Source organism: Aplidium turbinatum, chromosome 8, assembly GCF_918807975.1.
Source record: "Aplidium turbinatum chromosome 8, kaAplTurb1.1, whole genome shotgun sequence".
Lineage (NCBI taxonomy): Eukaryota > Metazoa > Chordata > Ascidiacea > Aplousobranchia > Polyclinidae > Aplidium > Aplidium turbinatum.
The window spans coordinates 7,611,208-7,622,388 of record NC_137479.1 but is presented as its reverse complement, the minus strand read 5'-3'; the positions used below and the strand labels follow the sequence as shown (position 1 = coordinate 7,622,388).

At 39.3% G+C, this 11,181-nt stretch overlaps 1 protein-coding gene across 1 annotated transcript; it reads right to left on the bottom strand.

Annotated features, from left to right (window-relative positions):
* Window positions 1-4,940: 4,940 nt before the first annotated feature.
* LOC145775929 (monocarboxylate transporter 14-like) lies at window positions 4,941-8,912 on the bottom strand. The gene is made up of 4 exons (XM_082587338.1): window positions 8,866-8,912; window positions 7,741-7,896; window positions 7,150-7,230; window positions 4,941-6,692 (listed from the first exon to the last, which is right to left on the bottom strand). Exons 2-4 carry the CDS (start codon window positions 7,862-7,864, stop codon window positions 6,571-6,573), a joined length of 327 nt encoding a protein of 108 aa, XP_082443464.1. The 5' UTR covers window positions 7,865-7,896; window positions 8,866-8,912; the 3' UTR covers window positions 4,941-6,570.
* Between the last annotated feature and the right edge of the window lie 2,269 nt (window positions 8,913-11,181).

The window sequence follows — 11,181 nt, the reverse complement described above, 5'->3', positions numbered from 1 at the left end:
TAATAAAGTATGTAATAGTTCACGGCAATTTAACGAACTAATTGAAGATGGATAGCAAGGTTATAAAGCCCAATTTGTTCAGCGCTGATCCCAACTCTAGTCAAGCTAGTAAAGAGTGGAAACATTGGCATCGAACATTCGCGAATTTTCTTGCAGCATTTCCAGCTGAACCAGAGATCAGTGATGACGATGAACTGCGATGTTTGATCGCCCACGTTGATAAGGATGTTTACGATTACATCAGGGAATGTAATACTTAAGACCTTGCAATAAAAGCCTTAGAAAGATTATACGTGAAACCAAATAATCTCATATTTGCCAGACATTTGCTAATGACGTGCAAACAACAGGCAGAACAGTCATTAGATGATTACGTATTAAACTTGAAGCGGCTATCTCGAGATTGCAATTATAAAGCCGTAACCGCGGAAGTTTGCCGCAATGAAGCGATTCGTGACGCTTTTATATCAGGGATATTGTCTGCATCAATACATCGGGTGGATAACGTGACACAGTCATGCCTTCTAAACACCTTGCTTTTAAGGTGAGTGGGCGTCGTCAGCAGTAGCAAAGTGCGCCTTTCTACGACAAGTTCCATGTCGCACTTCTCACGCCATCACGGCTGGACTGAATAATAATGTTTTTGTTTGTCGTATCCAGGCTTACACCCGGTGGTTGAAGATTTAGATTAAGTGGACGGGAAGGCAAGGAAGCCAATCTTCGTGTCCACCTTCAGGCATGCCTTTAAGTGTCCTGCCACAGACACAGCCGCATGCTCGAGCGGTGTCGAACCGGCGCCCTTTCGATTGCCGTTCCAGGGTTCTCACCGCTCGGCTATGCAGCCGACTAATAATGGTTTTGATGCATGATTCTGTAAACATTACTTATTCTGAGACAATAAAATATCTGCTTTTACAGGTGCTGTTATGCGAACACCGAACTTGGATGGTGCTACTGAAAGTGCCATAGAAAAATGTATCAGTACTTGGATGCGAAATTTTAATGACCGCGAAGGGGAACGGAAAAGACGAACCATCGGTTGCTCATATGTTCAATAAATTTTCACATCAGAATTTTCTTGTTTCTGTTTGAAAGTACGGGTTAGGGTTACTGATGCAGGCTTGGTGATGGCATTGTATATGCCTGTACATTTGTAGGTATTGGCATGGTGTAGGCGCAGGCATGGTATCTTTTAGAGGTACAGGCAGATAAATGGCATTGCCCTGGCCCATTATTGGCATCGTATAGTGATATTCGCTGAGTAATGGCATTGTACAGGCCAGAACGAGGGTGTAAGGTACAAATAGCGGTTAGGTATTTAGGTAATGGCCTTGTGCCGGCAACTGTAGTAATACTGTATCGGCCCAGTATAGAACTTGTTTGCACTTTCTTACCGGGCCTGTATAGATTACCTGTATCATGCCAATAAAGGGACCCGATACAACACTGCATTGGCCCTATACCGGCCCGATTAGGGTATGTTAAAGGTACGAATACCGGTTGGGTAATGGCATCGTGCCGGCAACTGTAGTAATACTGTATCGGCCCAGTATAGAACTTGTTTGCACTTTCTTACCGGGCCTGTATAGATTACTGTATCGTGCCAATAAAGGGACCCGATATAACACCGCATTGGCCCTATACCGGCCCGATTAGGGTATGTTAAAGGTACGAATACCGGTTGGGTAATGGCATCGTGCCGGCAACTGTAGTAATACTGTATCGGCCCAGTATAGAACTTGTTTGCACTTTCTTACCGGGCCTGTATAGATTACTGTATCGTGCCAATAAAGGGACCCGATATAACACCGCATTGGCCCTATACCGGCCCGATTAGGGTATGTTAGCTGGGAACAGACTTGTGAAACTTCGAATGCAGTTTGCGTTCACGAGAAAAAACCACGTCCCAGTTAGTTATCTAATGTTTTACCATCAGTTCTTCTGTCAGTTTGAGCACGTCACTAAAGTCACCCTTCTAATCCTCGCGAAAGTTGCATATGCAGCTTTCATGACAGTGTTTCAATCAGTGATATACAATCTGTCACACAAAGTTTTGAGCTCTGTAGTAGACCCTTGATGGCAAAATCGCTGTTTTTAAACAGTTTGCAAAAAGTCACAAGCATGAAAAAGAACTTTTTTGTTTGCATCTGCTGCAGGAGCTGCTCTGTTTCTATTTTCGTTTGTCCACTGGTTTCGGAAAAGCCAGCCAGAGCTTCTAGTAATACATCAAGCAACTGCAATATCTTAATTATGCACTGACCCTGATTTTGAATTCCACCTGGTGTCACATGAGCGCTCCAGTTCCAATGTCTGCCGGATGGGATGCGTTTCCTTTTGTATCTCCATCAAGCGAAAGTGCCGGTGGGCCCCGGTAAAAATCTGTGTGTTTGATTAACAATGTCAAAAAATGTGCTCACATGTCCGGACGCTTTAGCAGCAGTGCACAGCACTAAGTTAAGCCGATGAGAGTTGCAGTGTACATAGATGGCTTTTGGAAATGTTGGTTTCAAAATAACCTGAACCCCTCCCGTGTGCCCGGACATGACCGATGCTCCATCGAAACAGAACCCGACACAGAGACCAGGATCCAATTGTAGTGGTTGAAGCACCTACAGAATATGCTCTGATGTTTCTTTTGCGGACAAGTCAGCGGTCGCAACAAAGCCCACTACCCACTCTTTGATGACTCCTCCGTGAAGGAATCGCATACACACGACAACCAGCTCAAGTAAAGTTTAGTTAAGACTTAGCGTTTAGCTAAGACTTAGCGTTTAGTTAAGACTTATCGTTTAGTTAAGACTTAGCGTTTAGCTAAGACTTAGCGTTTAGCTAAGACTTATCGTTTAGCTAAGACTTAGCGTTTAGCTAAGATAGCGTTTAGCTAAGTCTTTATATTCATTAATATGTTTTTTTGATGAATCTGATTTTGGGTGGGCCCACTGTCAATCTGGGTGGGCCTGTACCAATCAAGCCCACCCAGTAGATCCACCCCTGACGTAAAATCAGTACCAAGATACTCGCGGACCTCTTCACACTATCTAATGGACCCCAAGGGGTCCACGAAACCCAGTTTAGAAACCTGTTGTTTAAATGTTAAAAACTCCGAAATTGCCAAGATCACAAAGCTTTAACCCTTAAACATTCCTGTGTAGCCTACGCTGATAGCCTATCTTGAACAAGGTTGCAACAGTAAACCAACTGCTAAAATCTGAAACAATAAAATGTAAGTTAAGTTAATTTTGATGCAATACACGCACAAAGCCTGTGTCAGCAGGTTAGACTTTGCTTTCTGACCTTCTACGTTTGCTGCACTACAGCATCGAATGCACCGGTGCAATAAGAAACCTATCGCAGACTGAATGGATCTGACTGAATGGAGAGTCCTTGACGATGTTTAATGAAACTTTAGTAGATCATTGACTAAAAACTGCATTTTTGCTTCAATGAGCTGGAAAGTTATATAAGATATGACAAAAGTGATACGATTTGTCAGCCTTGCTCTATGGCCTACAAATGCTATTCTCATTTTTTATCTTTCATGCACCATTTGAAATTAACCCTGTTGTTCCATACACCCTTGTAAAGTGAGATTGATGTAGCCTAACTAGCCTTGCTGATTTTTGGGTGTTTTTGTTTTCGGCACTCTGGCCTTCGTAATTTTTGCTTGTCATAAGTAACTCGTTTAAATAGGCCTATGTGCTACATTTTGTATAATTTCAATTAATGCGCCCAACAGTAATCATGGTGTACCGTATGATTCAAAGTCTTATCATTTCCATATAACCTACAACTACAATTTTTTTGATTAACCCATGCACATCTTTGTACTCAAGCGAATTTGTGACTTTTATAGTGCACTCCAGGGTTCATTGAGCATTCCAAATGCAGAGCGCTGATCTAACCTGCGATATTTTAACAGACTACAAAATAGCAGAGTTGTGAAATCGGAGGCAAAAGTAATTTTATTGGTTTAATTCAGAGGTCACCAAACTACGGCCCGCGGCCGGAACCGGCCCGCCAACTGATTTCATCCGGCCCACCACGTGCTGTGGAAATAACAGCTGCACTACAACTGTTAAGAAAAAAAGTTACCAAACTTTTTTGTAAAGAACTGACGTTGCTGTTGAGCTACACGCAACCTGCTAATGATTTTTCCATATTGTTTGTTCTTATGTTTCTTTTATCATTAGACCACCACAAATGGGGAGAGCCTAGGCCAAATTTGGAAAGATGTAATGTTTTTTCAAAAGCACGATGCCATGTAGTGTATCACAGCAGGGGATAACTTTTCCAGCAACCTTTCGATTTTCATCACAACTTTGCTATTCCACCGCTGACTTTGTTATTCATTGTGGTCAATTCAAGTCAATGGAGATTCTAAATAGTTGTATATCTTTTTGCAATTTGCATCCGGCCCGCAGCTATTAATCTCGCAGCAATCCGGCCCTCAGAGAAAAAAGTTTGGTGACCCCTGGTTTAATTGATAGCTAGATTTATGGTGTGATGTAGCCTATGTCTCCAACTTGCCACGCAAGGAGGAACCACATGGGCCTGGGCCCACCTACTTTATTTTCTGGGTGGACCTGGCCCACCAACTTTTGAAAACCAAATTTCTTTGAAAAGGTAGCGAAAACGGCAAATCAGAGAGGGAGTTCCAAAAAAAGGTCTTCACTCATTTGATACACACTAAGTTGATTATCTTTGATATAGCTCAATGATGAAATCCAAGTTTTAAACTTTTCTGTTGAGCCCACTATTGATGGGCAGCACGTGTGGGTGTGGTTGCGTGTGATTGGTTGAGCAATCTATCAATCACTATATTTATTCTCCTTGGTCTCTATGGTTAAAACAATGATATCATTACATATGTATGTACTGTATAATGTTGCAAATTATTACTCCTGTGTGTGTATTGTTTCTTTTTTATTTGTGTGTACATCGCCATATTTTGTACAGCGCTATAGAGCAATTTAACAATTTTGTAGTTTTTTTGGGCCAAATTGGGCCCAAAAATGAAATATTTTTGCTTGTTGGCACGAAACACAATCATGAAAACACAATGTATAAACGATTTCAAGTATTAGGAATGCAACAATGATATTGGGGTCTGGGAGGCAAAGTTGGATTTACTTTGACTGCTGCGCCTCTGGGCCCACCTTCTTTTAAAATGGATCCTCCATGTCTGCAGCCTGCCAAAAATAATTGTAACGTTGGTCTTTTGCTAACTTTATAGTTGTCTAGTCTCTTTACAATATTATTGGCTGGCAGCAAAGATGTAGTCAAGAGCCTATATACATTATACAAGGCCGTGTGAGCATAATCTTTCCCCCACCCCTGAAATCCACTAGTAAACCCCTATCAACGACAAGACAGAAACAATCATCCATGCAACATATAATTGGAATATTTGGTCGAATTATTTATCTGAGGCGATCGATGCCTGGTTCAGGCAAGGCAATTGAAAAAGAAGAATAAAATGACCAGAAAGCGTTTAGGGCGGAAAACTCTTTCAATGTGGGAAAAATTTGCATTCATTATTTTAGAAAAACGTAAAGAACTTCTAAGATTTTATAGAAACAAAGTTAATAGACTATGACGACAATGCAGAAGGGGATCTAGAAAGAAGTTGAGAAAGGGCCAGAGTTTTAACAAAGTAAAATTTATAACATAAATGAACAGTGCAATGCAAACCTTAATGTCCAAATAAATGAAACGGAAAGGGGCAGACATGGAGGAACCACTTTAAAAGTATGTGGGCCCAGAGGTGCAGCAGTCAAAGTCAATACAATTTCTTGGGGGCTTCGCTTCCCAGACCCCTCATAACATTGTTGCATTCCTAATACTTGAAAGCATTCATACTTTGTGTTTTCGTGATTTCCTTTCGTGCCAACCAGCGAAAATTGTCGACTACATGTTCAACCTCTGTTGAAGAGCACTGAGCTAGAGCGATTAGAATGTTGTACCGTAGTCTGGTAACTGTGCAAATGCTCTTTAAAAAAATTGATTTCAAGAAAACTATAAACGAACACAATCAGAATCATTTTCAAAGTGTTAAAATGAAATCGAACCAGCAAGTTAATTCTATTAAAAGCAATAGAGTGGACAATGGACATTAATGAAATCAACTATTGCACTGATCTACTGTATAGGTTGAACAACATATATCAGAATACGTATTGGCAAACAGGCATACGTGTTTAGAGTATAATACTGCACAATATAAACGTATTGTATCGGTAGAAGTTGTTGCTTTTTTTTAGAAATAAGCTCAAAATTTAGCAAATTGCGACAGTTTCATATTTCCGCCACTGCGAGTCAAAACCACTCCAATTCGTGACGGGTTGTGTAACTGAGAGTTCCCTAAACAAATAAAAAAAAAAAAATGAAACTTAGGTTATTTGAAAGAAAAAAAATGAACAAGTAAAAGGCGTCATTTCAAATATCTTCGGTTGCTTTTTCAAACGAAACCGTCTTCCTTCTGAGCTGCTGAGATTTTGTTTTACGTCACTTGTTTTGTCGACAGAGTTGCCAGTCGGCCAAGCTTATTACACACAACAAGTTGGTGTTCTTTCATTCCTTTGTTTCTGTTGATGTTCGTAGTAGTGGAATAAAACACAAGCACGAAAGGAGATACAAGATAGCCGCAGCAACAAATCCTACTCGCGCGTCCTTGTAAGCATCCACGAAAGATCCTGAAAAAGTAAAGCACTTTTTCAAGCCAAAAACAATGGTAGGTGTGTATGAAAGCAGCTTCAAAGAATCGTTTCATAGCCGTCTCAGTTCCAACGAAGGTGTGTGGTCTACTGCATGATAAAATTCATGCTTCGTTTCAATAGGTTATAGATTACACCAACAACTTTAAGTGATCAAGACAAAATAGGATAAATAAAATAAAAATTATGAAAACTTGTATTAGGCAATTCAACAAGATATTCATACTAAAAAATCGTCATTACAAGTCGGTATTTTATTTAATGTTAGAATACTTAAACTTCCATTAGAAAAATGACGTTTTATGTAAAAACAGACAATGGATGAAAGTTTACTTTCCTGGTAGCTTCCTTCAGAAGAGACCAAGTTGAGCTGCTGCTACAACAACCAATTAAAGCAATTATTACATAAAAAAATCCTCCTTGACTGGATGCTTACCTGCTGCTGGCATGATGGCTGACGCGAGAATAGTGCAAAGAAAGCCACTCCAACTCATTCCACTCTGTAAATTTTCTTCTCCTAAGGCACGTGTTACAGCAGGTAAGTGCGCAATATGATAGGTAACAGTTGTGATACTGAATAAAACACAATTGACAACTAACCAAGAATAGCTGTTTGCAAACCACACAAAACCACATACGAATGCAGTAAGCAACATAGATACACAAGTCATCAATATTATGTCAACTCTTTTGTGGTCGCCAAATGCGCTTAAAACTCCTCTCATGCCCATACTAGATCCAAATGCTATTGACAAAAGAAGAGAAGCTGCAACAGGATCTACATCCAATCTATCAAGAGCTAGAGGAACGAGATAACTTAAATACAAACGATAACCTCCATAAGCTGTCAAAAATATTAAAACAATTATCCAAGTTTTGTAAAGTTTTAAAACACCGCAGGAAGAGATCATAGAAGACTTCATGTTTTGTTCTTTATCCGTATGCAGACGGATCGGTCGAAAGAGAGCAGATGCTACAACGCAATTAAAACTCATGCCTCCTGCTATCAAAATAGCTCCTCTCATACCATATTGATCGATGAGTATTTGGAGGAAAGGAGCCAACAACAATGTGCCAAGTGGAGTGCCAAGTTTGCTCAAGCTAATCGCCATCATTCGTTTCTTTCTAAAGTAGCGTGCAACGATAACCATATTTGAGATAATAAGGCTTCCGTTGACGTATCCTAAAAAACAAACAATATAAAAGCCAAGGCACAACCACTAGACAAATTTTAGGTGAACAGTAGCAAACTATATCTGATATAATTTGCTCTGCTTGACTGTCGTGCTTGGCATTGAGCACTTTTATAGTGTTGACAGTGTTTATTGATGACTTTTATTGTTGCACTCCTTTTGAAAGATAATTAAGCTAGCTCTTTTAATATTTATCTAAAGTTGCTGTTAGGCAAATACTCCGTAAATCACTAATATAGACCTACACGCCATAAGTCACCGCCCAAACTGTGGAGGTGACAATGCTCCCTTGTTTATTATTGGCTACTCTACTTTGATTAAGCTACAGTCCAGGGTTACTCAACTAATCTTAACAAAGGTCCAGTTTGACAAGTTGAATATTTTTAGCGGTCCGGTGAATAAGTCATTTCACACGCAACCACGAAAGTTAAACTATTTATACCAAACCACTCTTTTTTAAGTAAAATGTAACTCGAATTGGATTTCTGAGAAAATGTTGGGGAGTTTGGGAGTGGAAGCCCCCCAGCAACTAGGATAATCACACTAAAAATTGCTTCCTCCCTCTAGAAATCTGTTTAAAGAAGCCCTGAAACATGGCAATGAGGTTATTCTTCCAAAAGCTCAAGGTCCACCATCAGCACACAATAGGTCCGGATTCGGACCGCGGTCCGCCAGGTGAGCAGCCCTGAGCTATACTTTGCGATAGTCAGAGAAATTTGAGTTCGAATACCAGAATTAGAATACCAGATTTAGAATACCTATTGTATCGAAAATGCAAGATAGCCAAAAACAAATAAAATGTACAATAGGTGACTTTGCTGCTTGAAGCAAAATAAAGTAGGCTAATGGATAAATACGTGGATGAAAGTGTTTAATTCAAGTTGAAAATTCAACAACTAATTGACTTTACAAACTTCACATTTAGTTGTTTATTAACAATGATTCAATTGCCAACTTACCTGGAATGAATCCTAAGAGAATGTAAACAACTATGTCGTTTGTTGCTACCGATGCTAAAGATATAACAAACGCAGATAGAGCAGAGAGAAATACACATGGTTTGCGGTATCCAAATCGGGAAGCGATTAGTGGAATAAACAAATCTAAAAAAATAAATCAATAGGCCTCTATAGGGTTATTATGATCTACAGAGTGGGAAAAACGAGCTGTTTCGGACTTCCAAAAATTACTGTAGCTCCAGAGATAAAAATAAGTAAATAACTGCAAGTATAGAGGTCATCGTTCTCGTCAGTATAGATGGCTAGTTGGAAAACTAACCTGACTTTATTTAGCAAAAGAGGTAAACTGTGTTTAAGTTTATAATAATAATAAAAAGAAACATAAATATAAAAAAAAAAAAACGATAAAAAAAATGAGGATGATGATGAAGCAGGCTGTGTTTTGTTTTTATGATACAATCAAAGCTTATTTATTCTCGCGTCTCAGTGTCTTTCTTGTGCAGGTTCATCAATGCTCAGTTCAGCATAATGACCGACTTTCGGGTTTCGGCTTAAGAGGTTAAAATGAAGGCAAGTAATCGATAAGATACCGAGAGCTCAAAACCGTCTACCAGCTTAAGCCAACAACATCAGCGGCATAGGTTAGGTGAGGGTCACCTTCTTATCATAAACAACATGTGGTCGTCATAATTATTTTGTTAATGACGCAGGCATTATCTTGCTTTATTGCGACATGTGGTGTTGTGTGTTTCCGACTTGCAGCCTTGAGCTGTGTTAGGTTTTTGTGTAGCTAGCTGTAAGCGCTTTCTTGTTTACTTACACAGGGCCATTGAGAGGATAACTAGGGCCAGGTACTAATGAAGTCCTTGGGCCTCAAGATAAGACGCTTCTAAGAAAATTCTACTATATCCAAAGATGGTTTCTTTAAGTCCCCGGACCCCTACAAAACTTACGAGTCTCTAAAGTGATCCAGGGGCAGGCCTTGGTTTAAACGTACCCCTTTGGCCCCTTGACGACGCTCCTAACATATTTATGTTCTGTACTTAGGTAATTTGCACTCAATTTGATTAAAATTAATAACTACTAAAACCTCTGAATAATAGCTCACAACATTGACTTTGATATTTTCAAAACGTTTTACATCTTTTATTGTTCAGTATGGCTTTTCAAATAAGGCATGTTCAGATTTAATCTCGTCATTGCAACCTTTTGGTGCTTTTGTGTCTAAATTGAGAACAAAAAAGACGTGTTAGAGATGTGAAGCTATTATTTCTGTTTTTTTTGTTTGTTTTGTTTTTTTGCCGTGAAAAGTCAAGTTATATCAGCAGGCCTATGACCGAACTGATAATGAATCAAAGGTTTACCAAATAGCCTACAATGCTTTTCAGCTTTCTAATTTTTGTCACACTAAGTTAGATATCATTTCTTTGCAAAGTGATTAATACCTTATCATGCACCCTAAATATAAACTAAGAAGAAATGAACTCTTTTCATAACAGAACAGTTTTTGAGGCAACAAATTATTGTGAGAAATACAAACAAAAGTCTTCCAAAAAAATAGATGAATAATGTAATGAAATACTCACAGCCCAATGCTCTTCCAATCTCATATGCTCCATTTATCCACGTGACCTGTCCAAGACCAATATTGAATTCACGCATCAGGGGTTGATAAAACAATGGATAGCATCCCATAATTCCCCAGGTAAAAAATCCTTGAATAGAAGCACCAAGAACAACCATCCAACCCCAACCCCCATCAGGGGGATACATTGCTTCCATCATCAAGGTTACAGATTGAACGGAATTATTAAAATTGCTAATCTCACCTGATACTTCGCTTACTATGGAAATATGACCGCTTTTTCAATGAAATCATAAAATTATCATAGGAATGAAACGATAGAGCAGGTTTGAAAGTAGCCCAAGTAGGCTACTATCTTAATTCTTGTGCTGCCAGAGAAACATCATTAAAAATCAAGTAGCATATGAAAACAAACCAAATACAAAAATAAGACACAAGAACGATGATGATGATTCATTATGATTCATTTTTGATTTTTTTAATTATTTCTTCTTTTAGGTTTCTGGGCAGCCGATTTGTAGCAAGAATTGACAGCGATAGACACGTGTTTCGCCTATGAGGCTGGGCTCATCAGTATCGCACCGTATTCCAGAAACTTATCGTTTATTGAAGGTCTATATGGCTAGCGTGGAAACTACACCGTTATGGTTAGCGAAACTCAACTGCTGCTCGCTGTACTAGTGAGTGTTCAGCCTTGTGCTGACGGCCGGGAAGAACGCTTCTTCTTCATA

Coding starts and splice junctions, on each gene's coding strand:
- LOC145775929 (XM_082587338.1), bottom strand. CDS start 7,864: ATGGTTATCGTTGCACGCTACTTTAGAAAGAAACGAATGATGGCGATT. Junction 7,231..7,740: donor AATACTCATCGATCAATATG/GTATGAGAGGAG, acceptor CACGTGCCTTAG/GAGAAGAAAATTTACAGAGT. Junction 6,693..7,149: donor AGCCATCATGCCAGCAGCAG/GTAAGCATCCAG, acceptor TTACTTTTTCAG/GATCTTTCGTGGATGCTTAC.